At 44.3% G+C, this 27,508-nt stretch overlaps 2 protein-coding genes across 3 annotated transcripts in view; both read right to left on the bottom strand.

Moving 5' to 3' along the window:
* Positions 1-25,386, bottom strand: part of nadsyn1 (NAD synthetase 1) — a 31,171-nt gene extending 5,785 nt beyond the window's left edge. The window contains exons 1-13 of the mRNA XM_033986525.2: positions 25,259-25,386; positions 24,682-24,742; positions 23,486-23,602; positions 22,855-22,908; positions 21,693-21,782; positions 20,897-20,948; positions 20,732-20,820; positions 20,203-20,320; positions 19,282-19,413; positions 19,119-19,190; positions 18,204-18,328; positions 17,983-18,031; positions 17,557-17,659 (exon numbers count right to left, since the gene is read on the bottom strand). Of these exons, the coding sequence (XP_033842416.2) occupies positions 17,557-17,659; positions 17,983-18,031; positions 18,204-18,328; positions 19,119-19,190; positions 19,282-19,413; positions 20,203-20,320; positions 20,732-20,820; positions 20,897-20,948; positions 21,693-21,782; positions 22,855-22,908; positions 23,486-23,602; positions 24,682-24,742; positions 25,259-25,343 (1,147 nt within the window). The 5' untranslated portion in view covers positions 25,344-25,386. The remainder of the gene's footprint in view (positions 1-17,556; positions 17,660-17,982; positions 18,032-18,203; positions 18,329-19,118; positions 19,191-19,281; positions 19,414-20,202; positions 20,321-20,731; positions 20,821-20,896; positions 20,949-21,692; positions 21,783-22,854; positions 22,909-23,485; positions 23,603-24,681; positions 24,743-25,258) is intronic.
* LOC117388953 (uncharacterized) lies at positions 115-15,048 on the bottom strand. 2 transcript variants are annotated; one of them, XM_055229221.1, is made up of 11 exons: positions 14,560-15,048; positions 11,177-11,438; positions 9,678-9,891; positions 8,830-9,106; positions 7,417-7,588; positions 7,089-7,165; positions 6,178-6,358; positions 5,296-5,544; positions 3,936-4,107; positions 1,969-2,093; positions 115-978 (listed from the first exon to the last, which is right to left on the bottom strand). In XM_055229221.1, the coding sequence occupies exons 1-11, from the start codon at positions 14,824-14,826 to the stop codon at positions 854-856; spliced, it is 2,121 nt and encodes a 706-aa protein (XP_055085196.1). In that variant the 5' UTR covers positions 14,827-15,048; the 3' UTR covers positions 115-853. The 2 variants fall into 2 exon arrangements, with proteins under 2 accessions (XP_055085196.1, XP_055085191.1); XM_055229216.1 differs by lacking the exon at positions 14,560-15,048 and adding an exon at positions 12,923-13,400.
* Positions 25,387-27,508: the final 2,122 nt, after the last annotated feature.

The raw sequence follows: 27,508 nt of genomic DNA on the forward strand, positions 1-27,508 counted from the left end.
GAGCATCTCCATGGAGACAGGCAGAATCTCCACTGGAAAAGTTCCATAGTGCATCTTTTGTATTTACTCTAAACTCAAACAAACCAAGGAGCAGTTTAAAGTGACATTCATGTTTTTAAAATGTTTTTTATTTATAAAACATTTACAAAACACTGACGGTTTACACAGAGTGACTCTGGTGTGAACCTGTAACACTCGAGTCAAACCCTCCTCCTGTTTACATAAGGCTTTTCATGAATATGAACAAAACTCCACTAATGTTGAACCTTTTTTCAGTGAGTAAAATAATTCACTTTAGTTTTATCCAACTACACCAGAAATACAGATGTTTAAGTATTATTCATATAAATACAGATATTTAAGTATTTTTCATACTGAAAAAACTCAGAAGAAAACAACTGAAGATGTCGTGAAGTAATTTCAAACAGAACAGCTGAAGAGTTGAACAGTAGAACAGTTGAAGAATAGAACAGCTGAAGAGTAGAACAGCTGAAGAGTTGAACAGTAGAACAGTTGAAGAATAGAACAGCTGAAGAGTAGAACAGTTGAAGAGTTGAACAGCTGAACAGTTGAAGAATAGAACAGCTGAAGAGTTTAACAGTTGAAGAGTTTAACAGTTGAAGAGTTGAACAGTTGAAGAGTTGAACAGTAGAACAGTTGAAGAATAGAACAGCTGAAGAATAGAACAGCTGAAGAGTTGAACAGTTAAACAGTTGAAGAGTTGAACAGTAGAACAGTTGAAGAATAGAACAGCTGAAGAGTTGAACAGTTGAAGAGTTGAACAGTTTAACAGTTGAACAGTTGAACAGTACGACAGACACGAGCCTCTTTTAAAATGGCGGCTTGTTTGGAGTCAAAATCCCGGGTGCAGCTCCATCATCTCTGGAGGTTTGGTCCAAATGCTTTTCTTTAAAGCAAAATAAGACGGATGATTCAGAACTTCTGTGAAGAGGAGGCTCATCAGGTCACGCACGTAACCTGCAACAAACGTTTGTGTTTTAGAGATTTGGAAAAATAAAAAATACTAACTGATACTAGACCATAGACTGAACAAAGAAGAGACGGAGACGTCACCACAGCTTCAGCTCCAAATGAAGCTCATCGAGGTCAGAGCAGGTACAGAGGCTAAACGGCAACTAGGAGCCATATTTGGAAATCTGATCACAAAATCAGGAGCGAGGCTGTTGAAGGTCACGCCTTTTCCCGCCCACACCCTCGTTTAACAGGGAGCGGGCGCTTAGCAACTCTGTCAATCAAACCTGTTGCTAACGCTAACAGGAGCGACCTCGGGGACAGAAGGACCTGATTTGTCTGTTATTAATGTTCATATCTTGATTTACAGACACAATAGTGAAATAAAAACCCCAGGATCATGTAGAGGGTTAATACGAACATTTAAGACCAAAATGAGTGAAGCAGCAGAGACGGCGAGAGGAGCCATGATATTTTTTATAATAATCAATTGCAACCAGAGAGCAAAGGAACCACTTCGTCCATGATCACTTCCTGTTTGGAAGGCGGTGGCGAGCGCGTTAGCCACGTCCATCTGTATTTACAGTCTACGCTCTAAATACTCACATGAATAAGTATCAATACTGAAAACACATCACATCTACAGGGAAAAGTTTGACCTTTTCTTTATAACGGCCTTGGTCCATGTCAGAACCAGGCACATAATTATTTAAAAAATGATCATGTTCAAGTCTTTTCTTTTGAATCAAAATAAAGTTTATAAAATTATAAACTGTCTCATATTGTTTGGTTCAATTTGATTTGTCTTTTGAACAAAACTTTAATGGGTTTTAGTATCGATTTCACGCAGCACAAAACATTACAAACGTTTAACACATGACCTCTGACCTCTGACCTCTGTTTACTCGTCTGTGGGTCTCTGTCTTAAAGTGATTTAAGACGCTCAAATGTAAACCTGACAGGTTTGGTTGTAGAGTTGTGTAAACGTGGTGTTACCATAAGAGGCCTTGGTTTTCACATTAGGACAGGCCTGTTTCCACTTCACCAACAGGAAGTCGTTTGCAGACACTTCCTGATCAGGAGCTGTGTTTTCATTGAAGTGCATCGCTGCCAGGAACAGTCTACAGGAAACAGAATATATAATATATGTAATATATGTATAATATATACATGTTTATTACAATATGTATGTTAACATGTGTTTAACATGTGACCTTTGACTTTACAGAGGAGATACTGGGAAACACTGTGACTGTAAAATGTCGCTTTTGGGACAAAATAAAGAAAAAAGATAAAACATGAAAATAAACATGAGAAACACTTTAAAATCACTGCACCTGTAATAAACACAAAGTTTAATAAGAATGATTCAGACGTGCAAAAACTACTACTGCTACTACAACAAAAACTACGGCAAAAACAACTACAACGACAACAACAATAACTACGACAAAAACAACAACAGCAACTACTACAACTACAACGACAAAAAACAACTACAACAACAGCAACTACTACAACAAAAACAACTACTACAACAGTAACTACGACAAAAACAACAACTACAACAACAGCAACTACTACAACGACAAAAAACAACCACAACAATAACTACAACAACAGCAACTACTACAACGACAAAAACAACTACTACAACAGCAACAAAAACAACTACAACGACAACAACAATAACTACAACAACAGCAACTACTACAACGACAAAAACAACTACTACTACAACTACAAAAACAACTACAACAACAGCAACTAGACAAAAACAACAACTACAACAGCAACTACTACAACGACAAAAAACAACTACAACAATAACTACAACAACAGCAACTACTACAACGACAAAAACAACTACAACAACAATAACAACAACAGCAACTACTACAACTACAAAAAACAACTACAACAGTAACTACAACGACAAAAACAACTACAACAACAAAAACAACAACAGCAACTACTACTACAACGACAAAACAACTACTACAACAACTACAATGACAAAAACAACTACTACTACAATAAAAACAACTACAATGACAAAAACAACAACTGCAACCACAAAAACAACTACAACAGCAACTACTACAACAACAGCAACTACTACAACAAAAACAACTACAATGACAACAATAACTACAACTACGATTACAACAACTACTATGACAACAACAATTACAGCTACAACAACTACGACAACAACTAAAACAACGACACCTCCACAAACACCATTTGTTCATTGAGTCTTTTTTCATGTTTTATTGAGGCTGTAAATAGTGACGTTATTTTTAAGTGTTTTAACTGGAGCGAGCAAAGAAAAAGTCCAATTAGAAAAAGACAATCATTCAAAATGTGTTAAATAAAATAAATATAAAATTAAATGTGGTATAATAAAATAAATATAAAATTAAATGTGTTATAATAAAATGAATATAAAATTAAATGTGTTATAATAAAATAAATATAAAATTAAATGTGTTAAAATAAAATAAATATAAAATTTAATGTGTTATAATAAAATAAATATAAAATTAAATGTGTTATAATAAAATAAATATAAAATTAAATGTGTTATAATAAAATAAATATAAAATTAAATGTGTTACAATAAAATAAATATAAAATTAAATGTGTTAAAATAAAATAAATATAAAATTAAATGTGTTACAATAAAATAAATATAAAATTAAATGTGTTATAATAAAATAAATATAAAATTAAATGTGTTATAATAAAATAAATATAAAATTAAATGTGTTATAATAAAATAAATATAAAATTATGGACGTTGGCTTCATTTTGCCTCTAAACCTGAAACACAGCCCCTGTTTTTATGAGGTAACAAAAGAAAACCTGTGTGCTACAATTTCAATACAGCGGTTAAATACTTGCACTTGTTCTTAAATACTTGCACTTGTACTTAAATACTTGTACTTGTGTAGTTTTACCTGCACTTGGTCTCTATGAGTGAGAACGGGACGTCGTCTGGTTTGAACTGCAGACTGAGTTTATGAAACACATCCAGAGAAGACGCCTGGTGTTCTGAGCAGAGCTTTGGAATGTCACGAAGAACACGCTCGTCCAAGAGCAACTTCTCCACTTCACGAAGAGGTTTGGAGCCTGAAAGACGAAGAAACAGAGTGAAGAGGTTTGGAGCCTGAAAGACGAAGAAACAGAGTGAAGAGGTTTGGAGCCTGAAAGACGAGGAAACAGAGTGAAGAGGTTTGTAGCCTGAAAGACGAGGAAACAGAGTGAAGAGGTTTGGAGCCTGAAAGACGAAGAAACAGAGTGAAGAGGTTTGGAGCCTGAAAGACGAGGAAACAGAGTGAAGAGGTTTGGAGAAGAGAGAAAAACGAAGAAACAGAGTGAAGAGGTTTGGAGAAGAGAGAAAGACGAAGAAACAGAGTGAAGAGGTTTGGAGAAGAGAGAAAGACGAGGAAACAGAGTGAAGAGGTTTGGAGCCTGAAAGACGAAGAAACAGAGTGAAGAGGTTTGGAGAAGAGAGAAAGACGAGGAAACAGAGTGAAGAGGTTTGGAGAAGAGAGAAAGACGAGGAAACAGAGTGAAGAGGTTTGGAGAAGAGAGAAAGACGAAGAAACAGAGTGAAGAGGTTTGGAGAAGAGAGAAAAACGAAGAAACAGAGTGAAGAGGTTTGGAGAAGAGAGAAAGACGAGGAAACAGAGTGAAGAGGTTTGGAGAAGAGAGAAAGACGAGGAAACAGAGTGAAGAGGTTTGGAGAAGAGAGAAAGACGAGGAAACAGAGTGAAGAGGTTTGGAGAAGAGAGAAAGACGAGGAAACAGAGTGAAGAGGTTTGGAGCCTGAAAGACGAAGAAACAGAGTGAAGAGGTTTGGAGAAGAGAGAAAGACGAGGAAACAGAGTGAAGAGGTTTGAAGTCTGAAAGACGAAGAAACAGAGTGAAGAGGTTTGGAGAAGAGAGAAAGACGAGGAAACAGAGTGAAGAGGTTTGAAGTCTGAACGAAAGATGAGGGAATGGTGATTATAGGGACAGACAGGTCGTGTGATGTGGGGAAGATGAACTACACCGACTCTACATCAGCCCATAAATATAGTTATGTGTCATTCACTCATAAACATCATCTTACACAGCTGTTTTTAGTGTTTTAAATGGATCTGTGTAGTCATGTGTCACTCAAACATCATCACACACAGCTGTTTTTAGTGTTTTAAATGGATCTATGTAGTCGTGTGTCACTCATAAACATCATAAACATCTTACACAGCTGTTTTTAGTGTGTTAAATGGATCTGTGTAGTCATGTGTCACTCAAACCTCGTGAACATCTTACCGGGCTTAAACCACTTGTCTGGGTTGGTGGTCTTGATGTCTGGGTGGGTGCACTGGGGGAACATCGGGTCTTCGTGCTTGTGTATGTTTTGAATGTGGTTGATTTGGGAGGTCCATTTGGCGACTTTCTCCTGTCCAGACGCTGACGACGCCGTGGCCCAGTACATGTGGTGTTTGAGGGCGGGTGACCACTTCTTCACGACCTCGAACCCCTTCTTTTCTGACAAGGCGTCCAACTTCTTTGACAGATCTACAGCACAGGCATTTAGTCAGCGCTGGTGTAAAGTGACTACGAGAGGTTTGATTGTTAAAGTATTTCATGAAAACAAACAAGATGTTTACCGTAAGATTTTACCATTTTTTCCCAGTTTGACAATATTTTAGGTTTCAAATTTCACTTCCTGTTTGTAAATCATGACATCACTGTAGTGAAGGCAAATAAAAATATAAAAAAAAACACCTTTATTTTGTTGAATCATGTTTAAAGTGTCAGAAAAATGTTTTTCTTTTATAATTGGGCCGAAATTTGGGATGAAAGTCTCGTGAGAACAATTGAGAGAGTCGTGCTGCACTATTTTGTTTTCAGTTACTCAACGACACAAACCACTAAAACGTCACCAAATCAGGTCAGGAAAACGGCAGCTTTGACAAGAAATGTCTATAAAATAAAGACTGTAGCAAAATATCACTTCTGGACAAAGTCTGCCATGGGGAAAATGGGCTAAAAGTAAGTGATTTTATTTTAACTTATTTTAAATTATTTTGCCTAAACAAAAACATATTTCTGTATTTTGTTACTGTATCATTAGATTATACTGTACGTTATACTGAAACACTTTTCCACATCATAAACTCCTCTATGTGCCTGTAGAAACCCGCTGACCTCTCTCCAGTCTGGACACGTCGTAGTACTGTGTGATCTGTCGGCTCTGGAGATACTTCTGCACTTTGGCGTGTCGGTCGGTGATGATGTAATCCACTCGGAGGTTGTTGGCCTCCAGTTGGTCCAGGCTCCGTTTGAGGCCTCTCCTCTCCATCAGGTTTTTATCTCCCACCTTTTTGCTCTGAATATTAAACAAAGTCAATATTAAACAGGAAGTTTGTGGAGATGCTCAGAGTAAAGATGCTCATTTTTCTGTTTTTTTTAATAAATACATCCAAAATGAAAATGTAAACTGTGCTCCCTCATGTGGGACCTCAAGACCAGAACATGAATGAAACGACACGCTCCTTTAACACGGCACGTTCAAACTACAGCGACACGCTCCTTTAACGCGGCACGTTCAAACTACAGCGACACGCTCCTTTAACGCGGCACGTTCAAACTACAGCGACACGCTCCTTTAACACGGCACGTTCAAACTACAGCTAACAAACTTCTGTTCTGTTTCTATTACAAACAGGGTGAATTTACCAAAACAGACGTGTGCTAAACATGTTAACATGTATGACGCACGTCTGAAATGTCATACATGTGTAAACGGACGTGTGTCGTACATGTGTAAACGGACGTGTGTCATACATGTGTAAACGGACGTGTGTCATACATGTGTAAACGGACGTGTGTCATACATGTGTAAACGGACGTGTGTCATACATGTGTAAACGGACGTGTGTCATACATGTGTAAACGGACGTGTGTCATACATGTGTAAACGGACATGTGTCATACATGTGTAAACGGACGTGTGTCATACATGTGTAAACGGACGTGTGTCATACATGTGTAAACGGACATGTGTCATACATGTGTAAACGGACGTGTGCGGGGGACACAGGCTGTGGGACACTGACCTGCACCAGCTGGATGTCCAGTATTTTTTTACTCTCCAGATCCATCATGGTGTAGCTCCCCAGTTTAGCACTGGGCCCTGAAAACATAAGACGTATAATTATAACACGTAACATATATGTAATAACAAAAACATTATAATATATGACATCATTAACATGTTATAATAACATTATGACATCATTGGAATGACCTCATTAGCATATGACATTTCCATTAGCCCCGTGACGTCATCATTAGCCCCGTGACGTCACCATTAGCCCCGTGACGTCATCATTAGCCCCGTGACATCATCATTAGCCCCGTGACATCATTAGCACACGTTCGTACCCTGGACTCTCATGTCTCCGGCCACAGGCAGCTCTCGGTGCTCTCGGAGCTCCTCAAACACTCGCTCCTGGTGGAGGCTCCAGTTGTGGCAAATGGCAGGTTCCAGAAACATCCGTGAATGTTTTTTAAAAGTGTCCGACTGGTGGATTTGAAGGTTCATTCCTTTGCAAATCTATAAAAACACAAACAGTGTGAATAAAAAGACAGTACAGTGTGTACAGTGTGTACTTGTACAGTGTGTACTTGTACAGTGTGTACTTGTACAGTGTGTACTTGTACAGTGTGTACTTGTACAGTGTGTACTTGTACAGTGTGTACTTGTACTTGAACTTCACAATCATAACTTTTTTGACAAATATTAAGTTTAACATCTGTACTTTATATTTTAAGTTTGAAAAATGGAGAGTCCTCTGAGACATGAGCTGTAAAACAAAAGCCCCACATCTCCACTGAGATGTTCTTGAGGTAATGTCAGGTCTTTAGTAAAGACCAAAATGACACGTCTCCAAACCCCGTGTTTAAAACAGCGCCCCCTGTAGTTTAACCTCCACAGACATAATTATAATAATAACAGTTTACTCTCAGGTATAAGTGCTGCTGGACGTGTGGACTCTGAACTGAACCTGGACGCCTCTGTGCGAGAGTCAGCAGGTCAGTCACATGTTTTAAACCATGAGTCGAGCGGTTTATGTCCCACAGACACACTTTAAATGACCCTGATGTGTCCCATGGGCAGAACGCAGCTGCAGCGCCGTTCACCAAATTATACTCTCAGATTTTTAGGTGAATCAATTAATCGCAACTAATCGATAATTGAAATAATCGTAAATCGATTTAGAAATTGAATGCTTGTTCACTCTGTACACGAGCTCCAAACACGAGCTGGAGCTGAAGCTGGAGCTGAAGCTGTTCTGACTCAGACACAGTTGTCATTATGTGAAAATGACACCGTGCTCCTGTACCACACAAACTAACACTGATCCTCCTCAAAAACACCTGGAGTTGTGTTTTGTTTCATTCTCACATGTTTGAGTCACTTTATTATTCATCTGTAACATCTACAAAGATCAAAATGCGACGTTTCACCTTGTGATGTCATCAAGTGGTAGTTTTCAAGTGAACAGCTCCTTTTACCTTTAGTTCAGTAGAAGATTGGCAACTCCAGGACTGAAATGATCCAAATGATTCTATAAATGAAGGTGTGTGGAGTTTAAAAACACAGTGGAGCACTTCCTGTATCACCACATGATGACATCACAAGGTGGAACAGAGTGTTTTCAGCCTAAATCTGCAGGTTTGTGTTAAACATGTGAGAATGAAAAAAAAACACCACTCCAGGTCTGTGTGTGAGGAGGAAACATTAGACCAGATCAGAGCAGTGCATCATGGGAGTTTAGATTAAAATGAAAATACCCTTTGCATTTTCTGGAAGGATCCTCCAGAGAAGTAGACGGCGGCTGACAGCTGCAGGTCTCCCACAGGAGTGCTCCGGGTCACGGGTTGATTCTGCCACGTCCGGCTGTACATACACTCAGGACAGTGCTGCGTGAAGGACACAAATGTCCCACACCTCTGTCTCTGCACCGCACACTCACAGTTACACACGGGACACTGCTCAAACAGCTGACGCAGGTTCTTCTCAAACACGATGTACTTAGTGTCCTCGTAGTCTGGGTTAGCGTCTGTGTCCCTGCGGAGAGGACACGGGGGTTTAAGGAGAGGACACAAGAGTTAAAGGAGCGGACACGAGGGTTAAAGGAGAGGACACGGGGGTTAAAGGGGAGGACACGATGGTTAAAGGGGAGGACACGGGGGTTAAAGGGGAGGACACAGGGGTTAAAGGGGAGGACACGAGGGTTAAAGGAGAGGACACGGGGGTTAAAGGAGAGGACACGAGGGTTAAAGGAGAGGACACGTGGGTTAAAGGGGAGGACACGAGGATTAAAGGGGAGGACACGAGGGTTAAAGGGGAGGACACGAGGGTTAAAGGGGAGGACACGAGGGTTAAAGGGGAGGACACGAGGGTTAAAGGGGAGGACACGGGGGTTAAAGGGGAGGACAGGAGGGATAAAGGAGCGAGTCTGTGTCAAGGAGATGTTATTGGTTTGCCCTAAATGTACCATAGTAAAACATTAAACTGCATTTATTTAATTACAGACGTTTTTAATGCGTCTCCAAGGCAACCAAAAGGAGGCGTGGCCAAAGGCAGACCCTCGCCCCGACCCAGCGTCTCAGAACACGAGCTTTTCCTCCACACTCACATGAGCTGACTGAAGTTCAACACACTGGCTGAATGAGACGAGTGGAACACGTCCTCCTCTTCTTCAAACTGCTCCTCTTCCTCTCGTTCCACTCGCAGCCTCTTTTTGGGACGACTCTGCACCAAGAACGCTCGGGACAAAGGCAACGTGATCTTCCTCTTCACCGTCTGGACGCCCACGTTCACACTGTGGAACGAAGTCGAGGCTTGAGCCGCTGAGAAAGAAAACACAAGGAGAAAGATTAGAAATGAGAGGAGGAGGAGGAGGAGGGGGGGGAGGGAGGAGGAGGAGAGGGGGGAAGAGGAGGAGGAGAGGGAGAAGGAGGAGGAGGGAGGGGGAGAAGGAGGAGGAGGAGGAGAGGGGGGAAGAGGAGGAGGTGGTGAAGAAGAAGGTCATGACAAAATGAGTGAAGAGGTCAGAGGTCATAATATAAAAGGGTGAAGAGGTCAGAGGTCATAATATAAAAGAGTGAAGAGGTCAGAGGTCATAACAGGTGAGCGATAAATCTGTTCATCTTTAAAGAGGCACTATGGAACTTTTCTGGCTGAGGGTCGGCCACACGTCGTTCTCCATACAGGGTGAGCTCAAATATCGAAATATCGATATGTGGTGGTATTAGATTTGTGTCGATATATCGCTGAGTTTGAGCTGCAGTTTCTTCTTCAGATGAAAGACACTGATGCTCCTGATCTCACCTGTTCTGTTAAAATGGAGGCGTCGATATTATGTGTGTGTCGTTTTAACACACACTGCTGTTATTACGTGTGTGTCGTTTTAACACACACACCGCCGTTATTACGTGTGTGTCGTTTTAACACACACTGCTGTTATGACGTGTGTGTCGTTTTAACACACACTGCTGTTATTACGTGTGTGTCGTTTTAACACACACTGCTGTTAAACGGTTTGTGCTTCTTAAAATACTGCACAATATAACGTCAGAGAGGGAGGGGCTCTGACTCCAGCCCTGCTCCACAGACACTGTTGGTCTAAAGCTCATCTCCATGGAGACGAGCGTGAGGCGAGCGTGAGGCGAGCGTGAGGCGAGCGTGAGGCGAGCGTGAGGCGAGCGTGAGGCGAGCGTGAGGCGAGCGTGAGGCGAGCGTGAGGCGGGCGGGAGGCGTGAGGCGAGCGGCGTGAGGCGAGCGGCGTGAGGCGAGCGGCGGGAGGCGAGCGGCGGGAGGCGAGCGGTGTGAGGCGAGTGGCGGGAGGCGAGCGGTGTGAGGCGAGTGGCGGGAGGCGAGTGGCGAGCTGCGTGAGGCGAGCGGCGGGAGGCGAGCGGCGGGAGGCGAGCAGCGTGAGGCGAGCGGCGGGAGGCGTGATTTTCTTTGCAGCTGTAACTGAATAAATGTAAGATTGACACGTTTAATGCCGTACAGTGGAATATTCCAGGCCACATAATCTCATCAATGGGAAAAGCAGGTGATGGACCTTCTACCAGTAAAGTTCCACAGTGCAGCTTTAAAGCTCCTCCCACAGAGTCCGTGTTCTTCACACACCTCTGCTCCTCACAGGATTCTTCAGCGTGTTCGCCGACAGCTGCGTCCCCACTGACCTCGTGTTCCTTTGGGATCGAAACGGAGCGTCAGTTTTTCCAGAGATTAACATGACGGGAAAAGAGCCGAGCGAGGACGTTAAGGCGGGCGGGTAGAGGGCGTGGCCCACGCCGTGGCCCACGCCGTGGCCCACGGGCTGAGACAGGTCGATGGAGGAAATGGACGGCTTCTCCTCAGGCAGGTCCAGCAGCTCCACAGACAAACCCTGAAACCAACGTAAATGTGTAAATATAACACGTATAAATATAACACGTATAAATGTATAAATATAACACTTATAAATATAAAACTCATAAATATAACAAACATAAATATACAAATATAACGCTCATAAATATGTAAATATAACTCATAAATATAACACTCATAAACATCTACAGTCCAGTTGCTCAGAAACATCATTATTTTTGTCACATCTGCTGCTCACGTCCAAACCAGGAAGTAAAACCAGGAAGTAAAACAATAAACTTGACAAACCAGGGACATTTTTGAGCCAAATGGTAAAAATGACACAACTCTAAAAATGACACAACTCTAAAAATGACACAACTCTAAAAACGACACAACTCTAAAAACGACACAACTCTAAAAACGACACAACTCTAAAAACGACACAACTCTAAAAACGACACAACTCTAAAAACGACACAACTCTAAAAACGACACAACTCTAAAAACGACACAACTCTAAAAACGACACAACTCTCACTACAGTTCAATGAGAATAAACAGTCTAAGAAGTCAGATGGATTTAAAGTCCCAGTCCAGTCCGGTCCGGTCCAGTCTGGTCCAGTCCAGTCTGGTCCAGTCCGGTCTGGTCCAGTCCGGTCCGGTCCAGTCTGGTCCGGTCCAGTCCAGTCCAGTCCAGTCCTTTGTGAGGAGCATGTGTCAAAACACAGAGTCGTGTTTGTGTAAACGGAGAATAATCTGGAAACGTGGATTTATTGAGGAAATATTCAAAGTGTCACACACAGGTGTGTGTGTGTGCAGGTGTGTATATATACTCACAGGTGTGTGTTGTGTCTATACTCACAGGTGTGTGTTGTGTGTGGTGTGTATATACTCACAGATGTGTGTTGTGTATGTGTGTGTGTTGTGTGGTGTGTATATACTCACAGATGTGTGTTGTGTATGTGTGTGTGTTGTGTGGTGTGTCTATACTCACAGGTGTGTGTTGTGTGTGGTGTGTATATACTCACAGATGTGTGTTGTGTATGTGTTGTGTGGTGTGTATATACTCACAGGTGTGTGTTGTGTATGTGTGTGTGTATGTTGTGTGTGTGTTGTGTGTCGTGTCTATACTCACAGGTGTGTGTGTGTTGTGTGTCGTGTCTATACTCACAGGGGAGTGTTGTACATTGATATAGATGCTGGGCACAGACCCTGGCCTGAGCGTGAGCCTGTGTGTGTGTGTGTGTGTATATACTCACAGATGTGTGTTGTGTATGTGTGTGTTGTGTGTGTGTATGTTGTGTCTTGTGTCTATACTCACAGGTGTGTGTGTGTTGTGTGTCGTGTCTATACTCACAGGGGAGTGTTGTACATTGATATAGATGCTGGGCACAGACCCTGGCCTGAGCGTGAGCCTGTGTGTGTGTGTGTGTATATACTCACAGATGTGTGTGTGTGTGTGTTGTGTGTATGGTGTGTGTGTGTTGTGTGTGTGTTGTGTGTCGTGTCTATACTCACAGGGGAGTGTTGTACATTGATATAGATGCTGGGCACAGACCCTGGCCTGAGCGTGAGCCTGTGGCACAGTCCGGACTGAAACATGGACTTGTTCATTAAACATTCTTCTTCAAAGTGACGGTCACAAACAAACAGGTTTTTGGGGAAGTTTTGTTGGTTCGTGTTTCCATAAACGAAGTCGAGCCAAGCCTCACGAGCCGCTTCGTCTTTGGGCAGATTGTAAAGAGAAGAATAATTCTCACAGCCGAACACACACTTCCTCCACGACGACATGGTGAAAAGAGCACAAAAAACACACAAAAAACACCAAAATACACGAACAGAGCGGGTTTAAACCTCACAGCCGAACACACACTCCCTCCAGGACGACATCACGAAGAAAAAACACAAATAATCCACGAACAGAGCGAGTTTAACACAAACTCTAATGAAGCGGAGTCTGCGGGTTTGTAAACACAGGAAGCGCCTCGGCTTCCGTAGAGTGCGTCTGTTTACTGCCCTCTGCTGGTGCAATGACAGAACTGCACCAGCATTTACATTAAAAACACACATTTATGAAGAGAAACGAGATTTATGATTCACAACAAAAACAAGAGACTGTGGGTCAAAATCCTCACTCATTAAAAAAAAAGACACTTTTGTCTTTGTATTTTTATATATTATATTTTATTTATGCGTCTGTTTAACTGTGATATTTAAAAAAACACATGAAATACAGTGTGAGTGAAATTATAAAACAGAGAAACAGTCTGTGTTCAGACTCCAGAGGCACAGAGACGTTTGTGTGTGAGGCTGAGCATCATGGGAAACTGTCGTCTGATGAGCACAAATAAAAGCTTTGGTCATAGTTTAGACCTGGTTTAATCTTTTTTCTCCCTGGTTTAGTCTTTTTTCTCCCTGGTTCAGTCTTTTTTCTCCCTGGTTCAGTCTTTTTTCTCCCTGGTTCAGTCTTTTTTCTCCCTGGTTTAGTCTTTTTCTCCCTGGTTCAGTCACATGAGCAGCTGACACGACACGAGCATCAGAAACACAGTACTGTGTGTATAAAGTATGTATGTTGTGTGTATATGTGTACACTGTATATATATATACCTTTTATTGAGTCACGTACTGTGTGTATGTGTGTGTGTATGTGTACACACCCCCACACACACCCCCACACATATATATGTATGTGTATATATACGTGTATATATATTCACATAATAATAATAATATAATGCTTTAACCTTGTAAAGCTCTTTACAGTCTTGTCAAAGCCTCTCAAACCTCTACACTAGACTCATTATTCATTCATTTCCACACTTGGTGATGGTAAGCTACTATTGTAGCCACAGCTGCCCTGGGGCAGACTGACAGAAGCGAGGCTGCCAATCTGCGCCATCAGCCCCTCCGACCACCACCTATCATTCACACACACAGAACTTGGTCCGAGCGGGACTCGATCCTCCGACCTTCGGGTTGGGGGACCAACACTGTCGCACATGTGGCTGTGGGGGGTGTAGATGTGTGTATACTCTGTGTATATTGAATAGTAGTATATACTGTACATACTCACATGTACTTGCAGATGTGTGCAGATGTGTGTATATATGTGTGTATACTGTATATTTATAGTAGTATATAGTACTTATACTCACATGTACATGCAGCCTGCAGACTGAAGGCACAGCTCCGCTCCTCAGACTCAAAGTGGAGATGACTCCAGAGTCAAACAGACTCTTGTTCAGGAGACAGTCGGGGGTGAAATGTTGGTCACAGACGTAGATGTGGTTCTTATATTCTCCTCGTAAATGCGGGAGGTTTGTAAATATAAAGTCGTGCCATTTTTGAAGAGTCGCTTCGTCTTTGGGTTGACTGAATAACACGTTAGAGTTTGGACAGCGGAAAATACATCTGCGCGGCATGATCCAGAAAAACACAGAATAAAACACAGAATAAAACAGTCCCCGAGAGAACAAATGTCAAAGAACAAACGCACGAGTCTGAAAAAACACTCCCCGAAGGTAAAACTGTAAAAGAACAAACACCCGGGTTTAATAAAACAAATATAAAACTGTCACAATAAAAAACTGTCAAACTGTCAGATTGTAAACAATGACGACACTTCTTCTTCTTTCCGCGCGCACAACCAAAACCACAGCGCCCCCTGGTGGACTGACGTACACAGTGCATCACAGCGCCCCCTGGTGGACTGACGTACACAGTGCATCACAGCGCCCCCTGGTGGACTGACGTACACAGTGCATCACAGCGCCCCCTGGTGGACTGACACGGTGCAGTCCTATTGAAGAGGCTCGTGTTCACCTCCTGAGACTCTTTCATGGCTTTAAATGATTTTTACGGAACAAAATAAAATCACATTTGAATACGGATTTGCAAAAAATATATATATATATAGCTTCATACATATATATATATATATACATATATATATATATATATGGTTATATATAGGGTTATATATTATTATATTATAGATATATTATATAAATATATATATATATATATATATATATATATATATATATATATATATATATATATATATATATATATATATATATATATATATATATATATATATATATATATATATATATATTAAAAGCAGCAAACTTTTTTTCTGAGTGTAAAAACTAAATGAGAAACAATAATTGTGTCTCTTGGAACAATGTGGCTCATTTGAAGAGCTGCAGACAGTTAAAGGGATGTGTCTGAGTTAAAGGGATGTGTCTGAGTTAAAGGGATGTGTCTGAGTTAAAGGGATGTGTCTCAGTTAAAGGGATGTGTCTCAGTTAAAGGGATGTGTCTCAGTTAAAGGGATGTGTCTCAGTTAAAGGGATGTGTCTCAGTTAAAGGGATGTGTCTCAGTTAAAGGGATGTGTCTGAGTTAAAGGGATGTGTCTGAGTTAAAGGGATGTGTCTCAGTTAAAGGGATGTGACTCAGTTAAAGGGATGTGTCTCAGTTAAAGGGATGTGTCTCAGATAAAGGGATGTGTCTCAGTTAAAGGGATGTGTCTCAGATAAAGGGATGTGTCTCAGTTAAAGGGATGTGTCTCAGTTAAAGGGATGTGTCTCAGTTAAAGGGATGTGTCTCAGTTAAAGGGATGTGACTCAGTTAAAGGGATGTGTCTCAGTTAAAGGGATGTGTCTCAGATAAAGGGATGTGTCTCAGTTAAAGGGATGTGTCTCAGTTAAAGGGATGTGTCTCAGATAAAGGGATGTGTCTCAGATAAAGGGATGTGTCTCAGTTAAAGGGATGTGTCTCAGATAAAGGGATGTGTCTCAGATAAAGGGATGTGTCTCAGTTAAAGGGATGTGTCTCAGATAAAGGGATGTGTCTCAGTTAAAGGGATGTGTCTCAGTTAAAGGGATGTGTCTGCTCCTAAGACACATCCCTTTAACAAAGTCCATCTTGAATCTAAACTATGATGTGTTAAACTTCACCTTCATCTTTAAGTGACAGTTTAATGTCCTCATATGTGGACATCAGGGCTTTGTACAAAAAATTGTATTGTGGCCTAGACAACCCAAAAAGTGTTGAGACGCCCAGTCCCAGAAGGTTAAAGGTGCACTATGGAACTTTACTGGTGCAGGGTCCACCACCTGCTTGTCTCTAATAGAAATGATCAGGTTCAACTTTTGTGAATTTACCTTTTGGGCATTTCATGGTAAAGTCCAGTGTGATCAACAGAACTGTGTGTGACCCCTGACCCACGACCCCTGACCCTGTCTGGAGTATGACATCATCACAGTGTACAGTGAAAACCAACAATATGACATTAAACTTATCCATGTCATCACTGTCAGTGTTTTTGTCTGTGATGTATTTGCATTTCTGTATAAATAATGATTTTTTAAGGAAGTGTGTGGGGTTTTTTTGTAATAAAAAAAAATAAAGATAAATGACACTGTGTTTGAAATGTTCTACTGGACCCAGCATCATGACTCATTATTTCTACAAATTAATAAACAAAATAAAAATAAACCTGCAGTACTCGGGTTTTACTTTTGATATTTCACTGTATTTAAACCAACCCTATTGAGTCGTACGTTGAACGTAATAAAAGAAACAACTCCACTGACGTCTGCGTTAGAAAACTGTGGTGTCAGTGGAGCTGACGTCACCACACCAAAGCGCCGCTGTAGCGCCCCCTATGGACGATGCACGCCACACCAAAGCGCCGCTGTGGCGCCCCCTATGGACGATGCACGTCACACTAGAGCAGCACATTTTTTTATCATTTGTACCAAAATGACGACACGACGCTGCAGAATCCTACGAGTATCAACGATTAAGAAAATAAAACTGGAGAAGGAAGTGCGGACGTCACAGTGGGCGTGTCACAGGGGGCGTGGCACAGTGGGCGTGGCACAGTGGGCGTGTCACAGGGGGCGTGGCACAGGGGGCGTGGCACAGTAGGCGTGTCACAGTGGGTGTGTCACAGTGGGCGTGGCGCAGTGGGCGTGGCACAGTGGGCGTGGCACAGTGGGTGTGTCACAGTGGGCGTGGCGCAGTGGGCGTGTCACAGTGGAGGTTAAACGGGGACAGATTGACAAAATGGCGTCTTGAAAATAAGCGATTGTCTTTAATCGACTCCAGCTCTAAAACACAAAACCAAACACAAACTTACTTCCGCTGCGTACGGCCTCGCAGACCTGCACACACATAGAGAAGACGATACACGCCGTCGAGGAGCTGTCCACGCCGCCGCTCAAAGGCAACAGGAAACCAGCCTGAGGCATAAGGTCAAAGGTCAGCGTGAGCTGCTTTGGAGCTACAAGAACAAAAAGTTACACAGGAGGAGGAGGCTGTGATCTGAAACGCTCCTGAGACTGAGGCCCGGTAAACACAAAGTGACGTCTGTGTTTTTACACAGAGGGAGGAGAGTGTTCCTGATTGGCCGATCCACCTGTCAATCACCTGTGAACACACTCCCCTTCGTAAAGAGCTGGGCAAGTGTGTTTTCTGGATCCCAGGAAAATAAAACTGTGTAAAGTAACTGTAAACTGTCCATTTAAAGAGTATTTTAATGTTTTAATGTTCAGTATTGTCTCACCTGTCCACTCCTCCTCAGGTAGTCCCAGAGCCAGCAGGCCGGCCCTAGACTGGACACAAACAATAAAGAAAATGAAATTAAACAATAAAGAAAATGAAATTAAACAATAAAGAAAATGAAATTAAACAATAAAGAAAATGAATCGAACAGAAGAGCCGGGTCCATGAAGGAGACGATGAGATATATCCATCTAAATCACCATCGTGCGATTTAAGTCGTACCTTATCTCCTCCTCGGCCGTGTGGAAGCTCCAGTCCATCGGGTCGTGAGTCGGGAGGAAAACGTCGTCGGAGCTGGACAGACTGAAGTCCACTGTGACTCTGGGGCAGGGTCTGAGGCCGCGCTCCTGAAACAGAAAACCTCTGTAAGTTTTTAACTGACAAAGAGGAACAAATATTAAAACACAGACGACTGCAATGAACCGATGATGAAGAAAATTAAACGAGACCAGAGTGATGATGTAATGATGACGTAACGATGACGTAACGATGACGTAACAATGACGTAATGATGATGTAACGATGATGTAACGATGATGTAATGATGATGTAACGATGATGTAATGATGATGTAAGCACATTTTACAGTTAAGATACCCAGAGCTGGAACCATAGACTGTTTATATAAATGGACATAGCTAACCTGCTAGCCAACTCGCTCCAAAGAGGAAGTGATCATGAGCGCACTTCCTGCTCCCTTTACTCTGGCTCCAATTCACTTTTTCTTGAAAAACTGTCTCTGCTGCTTCAGACTCATTCTGGTCTTAAATGTTCGTATTAACCCTCTACATGATCCTGGGGTTTTTATTTCACTATTGTGTCTGTAAATCAAGACATGAACATTAATAACAGACACATCAGGTCCTTCTGTCCCCGAGGTCGCTCCTGTTAGCGTTAGCAACAGGTTTGATTGACAGTGTTGCTAAGCGCCCGCTCCCTGTTAAACGAGGGTGTGGGCTGAAGGGGCGTGACCTTCAACAGCCTCGCTCCTGATTGGCTCTTTGGTTGCTATGATACTTGTGGTCAGAATTCCACTTATGAAACTGTGCTCAGATTAGCCGCTGTAACTGCTTTAGCCTGGATGAGCTTCATAGCTGAAGCTGAGACACAGTCTATGCTGCAGTTCTCCTGTCTCACCAGGTGGGGGTGGCATCGCTCTCCTCTGTAGCTCCGCACGTCCTCCAGGTCCAGAGTCGCCGTGAGCACCTCCTGCAGGACACACATTACATCATGACAATACAAATCCTCCAGGTGAGTTTCAGATCTGTGTCCAAACAGAAAAAGTTCAGAATGTCTTTACCACGTCGTCGAGGGAGAACTGGGCGCCCTGGGCAACGGCGTCTCCGTTGATGCAGATCATGGCACAGCCGTCGTAGTAGAGCCGGTCCCCGTCACAGCCTCTCTGGTTTGAGTACAGGTAGATCCCTCCGCACTGAAACGGCAACAGACACTGAAACGGCACAAACACTGAAACGGCACAAGACACTGAAACGACACAAGACACTGAAACGGCACAAACACTGAAACGGCACAAACACTGAAACGGCACAAACACTGAAACGGCACAAACACTGAAACGGCAACAGACACTGAAACGGCACAAGACACTGAAACGGCACAAACACACACAGGTACCACGTCTCTCTCTCGATACGATACTCGTGTCTGATCTGTGCCGATATTAAAACTTTTGATGGATCAGATCTCGGTTCCAATTAGAATCTTTATGTACCTGTACTTTATGTACCTGTACTTTATGTACCTGTACTTTATGTACCTGTACCATGTACCTGTACTTTATGTACCTGTACCATGTACCTGTACTTTACTTAAGTACATTTTACAAACGCAAAACTCACAAGAAAAATAAGAAACTGATTCTTGTTTTTACTGTGACCAAAATATGAATCATTTTAATCACTGTATTTACACCAGAAATACTGTGAGAAATAATATTTAAGAGTAAAAGTAAAGTACAATTTTAAGTGGGTACTTTAATACCTTAAGTCTACTCTAAGTAGATTTGTTCATGTGATACTTTTCCCTCTGTACTTGTACTCGAGTAACTGTTTCCCTCTGTATTTGTACTGGAGTAACTATTTCCCTCTGTACTTGTACTCGAGTAACTGTTTCCCTCTGTACTTGTACTTAAGTACTTGTACTTGTACTTATCACATCGTGTCGTGCCTCTGTGTGGTGGTCGTATACGCTCGTGTCTTACTCTGGCGGTGGCGGCGGTGACGAGCTTCACTCTCTGGTCGGCTTTGCGGAGCTCGTGGTGACTCGCTGAACCGTTTGTGAAGATCTCGACTCCGTCCAGACTCATGTTAATGTGAGGACTGTAAGGAAACAACCACCGACTGTTTAAAAAGTGAAGAAACGCCACCGTGCGTTTATACAGACGCCGCCGTGCGTTTATACTGAGACGCCGCCGTGCGTTTATACAGAGACGCCGCCGTGCGTTTATACAGAGACGCCACCGTGTGTTTATACAGAGACGCCACCGTGTGTCACAGGGGGCGCGTCACGGTGGGCGTGTCACAGGGGGCGTGTCACAGGGGGCGTGTCACAGGGGGCGTGTCACAGTGGGCGTGTCACAGTGGGCGTGTCGTCGATCCCAAACTCGACGGTTCAACATAAAACAGTGACTGTCCCACACACAGGCTCCACCCCCCAAATGAGATTATGACATCATCTAAACCGTGAACAAACCGTACATACAGTTCAAAGCACAGCGCCCCCTGCTGTACCTGTTTGGACTCCACAGCTCGTGGCAGATCTCTGAGCCGATACACGTGTCTTTAGTGGACAGGACGCAGTCCCCAAACGGCACCGTTTCCTAAAGAAAAAACAAAAAGACGTGAAAAAAAAAAGGTTTGATTCATTTTGAATTTATTTGTGTTTGTTAAATGAACCTGTCCAGTCACTTCTTGGATCATTCGAGGGAGAAAATAATCCTCAACCTGCCTTTAAAAAACAAACAAAAAACAAACCCAAAGTCAACACCAACAACTGGAAAATACACAGAAAATATACATATATATACATCTATATACATCTATATACATCTATATACATATATACACACTTTAACTTCTATTTAATTATAATCACACACAATTAATTTCCAGACTTAACGCTCCAGAGGAGGTGACGCTCCAGAGGAGGTGACGCTCCAGAGGAGGTGACGCTCCAGAGGAGGTGACGCTCCAGAGGAGGTAACACTCCAGACTTAATGCTCCAGAGGAGGTGATGCTCCAGAGGAGGTGACGCACCAGACTTAACGCTCCAGAGGAGGTGACGCTCCAGAGGAGGTAACGCTCCAGAGGAGGTGACGCTCCAGAGGAGGTGACGCTCCAGAGGAGGTGACGCTCCAGAGGAGGTGACGCACCAGAGGAGGTAACACTCCAGACTTAATGCTCCAGAGGAGGTGATGCTCCAGAGGAGGTGACGCACCAGACTTAACGCTCCAGAGGAGGTGACGCTCCAGAGGAGGTAACGCTCCAGAGGAGGTGACGCTCCAGAGGAGGTGACGCTCCAGAGGAGGTGACGCACCAGAGGAGGTGACGCTCCAGAGGAGGTGACGCACCAGACTTAACGCTCCAGAGGAGGTGACGCTCCAGAGGAGGTGACGCTCCAGAGGAGGTGACGCTCCAGAGGAGGTGACACTCCAAAGATCAGATGAATCAGAATCTCTCTAAAATAAAACACCTGGTTTGGCTCCAGGGAGAAAACCAGCGCAGCTCCCTGTGGACGCCCACGTTAGCCAGAGCCATCTTAGGTCTGATCAGAAGAATCCTCCTGAAACATTAAGGTACAGTGAAGCAACTCTGTGTGGAAAAAGAGTGTAAAAGAGGGAGACTGAAGCGGGAGAGTGCAACTGGAGAGTGAAACAAGAGAGTGAAACGAGAGAGTGACACAAGAGAGTGAAACGAGAGAGTGAAGCAGGAGAGTGAAACAAGAGAGTGAAACGAGAGAGTGAAACGATAGAGTGAAGCAGGAGAGTGAAACGATAGAGTGAAGCAGGAGAGTGAAACGATAGAGTGAAGCAGGAGAGTGAAACAGGAGAATGAAACAGGAAAGTGAAACAGGAAAGTGAAACGAGAGAGTGAAGTAGGAGAGTGAAGTAGGAGAGCGAAGTAGGAGAGTGAAGTGGGAGAGTGAAGTGGGAGAGTGAAGTGGGAGAGTGACGTGGGAGAGTGAAGTGGGAGAGTGACGTGGGAGAGTGAAGTGGGAGAGTGACGTGGGAGAGTGAAGTGGGAGAGTGACGTGGGAGAGTGAAGCGGGAGAGTGAAACGAGAGAGTGAAGCGGGAGAGTGACGTGGGAGAGTGAAGCGGGAGAGTGACGCGGGAGAGTGACGTGGGAGAGTGAAGCGGGAGAGTGAAGCGGGAGAGTGACGTGGGAGAGTGACGTGGGAGAGTGAAGTGGGAGAGTGATGTGGGAGAGTGAAGCGGGAGAGTGAAGCGGGAGAGTGAAGCGGGAGAGTGACACAAGAGAGTGAAACAAGAGAGTGAAGCGGGAGAGTGAAACAGGAGAGTGAAACGAGAGAGTGAAACGAGAGAGTGAAACGATAGAGTGAAGCAGGAGAGTGAAACAGGAAAGTGAAACAGGAAAGTGAAACGAGAGAGTGAAGTAGGAGAGTGAAGTAGGAGAGTGAAGTAGGAGAGTGAAGCGGGAGAGTGACGTGGTAGAGTGACGTGGGAGAGTGACGTGGGAGAGTGAAGCGGGAGAGTGAAACGAGAGAGTGACGTGGGAGAGTGAAGTGGGAGAGTGAAGCGGGAGAGTGAAGTGGGAGAGTGACGTGGGAGAGTGAAGCGGGAGAGTGAAGCGGGAGAGTGACGTGGGAGAGTGACGTGGGAGAGTGAAGCCGACCTGTTGAGGAACACCACCCTGCAGTTGTAGCGCACGTTGTGATGCATTATGGGCCTAGAAACATCAGACAAACAAAATGATTCCAGCACAAGTTGTTTTCATTTAAATAATATTTTTATAAAAATATACTGAGGGTCCAGGGGGAAACTAAAGCTACGCCTCAGTTAAAGATCCACTATGTAACTTTTGTGAAGGTGCTTAATATAACTTTTCCTGCTTGTCTCCATGGAGATGTATTTGTTTTTCCTGGAATGCTCCACCGTATGGCATTAAACATAAAACCTTTTTGCATTTATTAAATAACAGTGTGTTTTTGAATATCCTTGATCAACGTGCACTCTGTGGCTCGCCTTTCCCAGATCTGACCTGAAATTTGTCCCGGTGCTTGTTTCCATGGGTCTAGAGAAGTTTAATGCCATATTGAGAAATATTCTATGCAGTTACATCTGTGTTAACAAACAGGAAGCCAACCCTCCACAAAAAAAGTTCCATAGTACAGCTTTAAGAGCATGAATCATACATTTAGAAAGACATAATAATAAATTAATAAAAATAATAATAATAATTTATTTGTTTTATTATAAATAAATAAATCAATAAAGTAAATGAACTAAACGACACGAGTGCTCACATTCCCACGTCGCAGATGACGTCCTGAGTCACCGGAGACTCCAGAAGTTTACGAAGAACTTCAAAACTGTGCAGCAAAGTGTCAGACTCATAATAGTGATCTGCACAGCCATAACCACTGAAACAGACAGAAACGGACAGCCATGATCACTGAAACACAAGCGGAAACAGCCATAACCACTGAAACAGAAACGGACAGCCATGATCACTGAAACAGACAGAAACGGACAGCCATGATCACTGAAACACAAGCTGAAACAGCCATAACCACTGAAACAGACAGAAACGGACAGCCATGATCACTGAAACACAAGCGGAAACAGTCATAACCACTGAAACAGACAGAAACGGACAGCCATGATCACTGAAACACAAGCGGAAACAGCCATAACCGCTGAAACAGAAACGGACAGCCATGATCACTGAAACACAAGCGGAAACAGCCATAACCGCTGAAACAGAAACGGACAGCCATGATCACTGAAACACAAGCGAAAACAGCCATAACCACTGAAACGGACAGAAACGGACAGCCATGATCACTGAAACAGACAGAAACGGACAGCCATGATCACTGAAACAGACAGAAACGGACAGCCATGATCACTGAAACAGACAGAAACGGACAGCCATGATCACTGAAACACAAGCGGAAACAAGCATGACCACTGAAACAGACAGAAGAATACAGAAATGAACAAATGAAGCTGCAGTTTTGGTCTGAAGAGCAGGCTCTCGTAATGTTTTCAGGGTGTGGCCTGTGGTGTTTTTAGGGCGTGGCCTGTGGTGTTTTAGGGCGTGGCCTGTGGTGTTTTTAGGGCGTGGCCTGTGGTGTTTTTAGGGCGTGGCCTGTGGTGTTTTTAGGGGGCGTGGCCTGTGGTGTTTTTAGGGCCAAACACTTGAAACTAGCTTCTATAGGACAATAAAAACACAATAAAATATCAATAAAAACTACATAAGCACAATATAAGCACAATATGTTTCATAAACTGCTCGTTCGTCGCAGTATTTCTCTACAGCGACATGTCGTGGTTCAAACTGTGTTGCTTTAGTGTTTAATCATATTTTTGACAGAGCTGCAGATCCACGTGGCTCATGTGACTCTGTTATCTACAGTGTCAAAGTAAACAAACAGTACACACAATAATAACATGTATATGCACAATAATATGATATAGTTTAATAATTAAATATTACCATATTTCCAGCTCAGGTCCGAGTCTGTACTTGGCTCCTTTAGATTTAGCGATCTCGATACCTGCAGCACGAGCAGAAAAGTCATTATAAAAGTACTACTATTGTAAAGGAACAGCTTAATAACCCAGGTTAAATTAAAAAGGTTAAATATCTACATAAAATAAATCATGTTTATCCTCACATTACACATATACATTACATTGTCACATAGTTTTGCTGGAGGAGCAGGTTTGACCTGATGTGACCTCATTTTATTATTTCAAATCATCACAAATCATATCATTTTGATTTTGAAACACATTTTACTGTAAATATTTATTGGATCTTTAATGAGTTTTGAAGTTTAAATGAATAAAAGCACATCAGAGGTAAATAGCACAGACTTTATTGTGAAACGCACAGATTTATGTTGTTTAAACTTTTATTATCAAACCACGTGACTCTGAGTTATGCAACAGCTCTGCTCCAAACAGGTTTATTTATGTCACTTTATTTCATTCTGTAAACCTCACAGACTCAGGCTAACCTCAACCTCAGCCTTTATATCAACACACTGAAGTCAAAGTTTAAATCTTACTTTTCAGGATCCTGTCCAAGTTTCCTTCAAAGTCCAGAGCCCACTGGTTCAAAGAGCACGTCGCCAACGTCACTTTACGTCCCATTTCAGCACTCTGAAGTCTAAAATCTGAGGTTTAACTGTTTAAAAACAGCGTGACACAGAGTTTAACCCGTTTAAAGGCGTTTATTTGATCTAAAGAGAAGAAAAGCCCAGAGTTAAGTCTCATCTAAAGAAAAGAAAACACCAGAGTAAAGAGTCTGTGAGATAAAAACATGAATGAACAGCACAGTGCGCTTCTTCTATGAGCAGCACACAGGCAACCACAGAGCTGCAGCGCCCCCTACTGCCCCGGCACAGACACTACAGCCCCCTACTGCCCCGGCACAGACACTACAGCCCCCTACTGCCCCGGCACAGCCCCCTACTGCCCCGGCACAGACACTACAGCCCCCTACTGCCCCGGCACAGATACTACATCCCCCTACTGCCCCGGCACAGACACTACAGCCCCCTACTGCCCCGGCACAGACACTACAGCCCCCTACTGCCCCGGCACAGACACTACAGCCCCCTACTGCCCCGGCACAGATACTACAGCCCCCTACTGCCCCAGCACAGACACTACAGCACAGAGACTACAGCCCCCTACTGCCCCAGCACAGACACTACAACCCCCTACTGCCCCAGCACAGACACTACAGCCCCCTACTGCCCCGGCACAGCCCCCTACTGCCCCGGCACAGACACTACAGCCCCCTACTGCCCCGGCACAGATACTACATCCCCCTACTGCCCCGGCACAGACACTACTGCCCAGCACAGACACTACAGCCCCCTACTGCCCCGGCACAGACACTACAGCCCCCTACTGCCCCAGCACAGACACTACAGCCCCCTACTGCCCCAGCACAGACACTACAGCCCCCTACTGCCCCAGCACAGACACTACAGCCACCTACTGCCCCAGCACAGACACTACTGCCCAGCACAGACACTACAGCCCCCTACTGCCCCGGCACAGACACTACAGCCCCCTACTGCCCCGGCACAGACACTACAGCCCCCTACTGCCCCGGCACAGACACTACAGCCCCCTACTGCCCCGGCACAGACACTACAGCCCCCTACTGCCCCAGCACAGACACTACAGCCCCCTACTGCCCCGGCACAGACACTACAGCCCCCTACTGCCCCAGCACAGACACTACAGCCCCCTACTGCCCCAGCACAGACACTACAGCCCCCTACTGCCCCAGCACAGACACTACAGCCCCCTACTGCCCAGGCACAGACACTACAGCCCCCTACTGCCCCAGCACAGACACTACAGCCCCCTACTGCCCCAGCACAGACACTACAGCCCCCTACTGCCCCAGCACAGACACTACAGCCCCCTACTGCCCAGGCACAGACACTACAGCCCCCTACTGCCCCAGCACAGACACTACAGCCCCCTACTGCCCCAGCACAGACACTACAGCCCCCTACTGCCCCGGCACAGCCCCCTACTGCCCCGGCACAGACACTACAGCCCCCTACTGCCCCGGCACAGATACTACAGCCCCCTACTGCCCCAGCACAGACACTACAGCCCCCTACTGCCCCGGCACAGCCCCCTACTGCCCCGGCACAGACACTACAGCCCCCTACTGCCCCGGCACAGATACTACATCCCCCTACTGCCCCGGCACAGACACTACAGCCCCCTACTGCCCCGGCACAGACACTACAGCCCCCTACTGCCCCGGCACAGATACTACAGCCCCCTACTGCCCCGGCACAGACACTACAGCCCCCTACTGCCCCAGCACAGATACTACAGCCCCCTACTGCCCCAGCACAGCCCCCTACTGCCCCGGCACAGACACTACAGCCCCCTACTGCCCCAGCACAGACACTACAGCCCCCTACTCCCCCAGCACAGATACTACAGCCCCCTACTGCCCCGGCACAGACACTACAGCCCCCTACTGCCCCAGCACAGACACTACAGCCCCCTACTGCCCCAGCACAGCCCCCTACTGCCCCGGCACAGACACTACAGCCCCCTACTGCCCCAGCACAGACACTACAGCCCCCTACTGCCCCGGCACAGACACTACAGCCCCCTACTGCCCCAGCACAGACACTACAGCCCCCTACTGCCCCAGCACAGACACTACAGCACAGAGACTACAGCCCCCTACTGCCCCAGCACAGACACTACAACCCCCTACTGCCCCAGCACAGACACTACAACCCCCTACTGCCCCAGCACAGACACTACAG

The sequence above is a fragment of the Periophthalmus magnuspinnatus genome, chromosome 3, assembly GCF_009829125.3.
Source record: "Periophthalmus magnuspinnatus isolate fPerMag1 chromosome 3, fPerMag1.2.pri, whole genome shotgun sequence".
Lineage (NCBI taxonomy): Eukaryota > Metazoa > Chordata > Actinopteri > Gobiiformes > Gobiidae > Periophthalmus > Periophthalmus magnuspinnatus.

What these genes read in the sequence shown, in the direction of transcription:
- LOC117388953 (XM_055229216.1), bottom strand. Translation starts at nt 13,195, where the DNA reads ATGTCGTCGTGGAGGAAGTGTGTGTTCGGCTGTGAGAATTATTCTTCT. An exon ending in GAATCCTGTGAGGAGCAGAG is followed by an intron (nt 9,892 to 11,176) that starts GTGTGTGAAGAA and finishes TTTCTTTCTCAG; the next exon opens with CGGCTCAAGCCTCGACTTCG. An exon ending in CTCATAGAGACCAAGTGCAG is followed by an intron (nt 2,094 to 3,935) that starts GTAAAACTACAC and finishes TGTTTCCTGTAG; the next exon opens with ACTGTTCCTGGCAGCGATGC.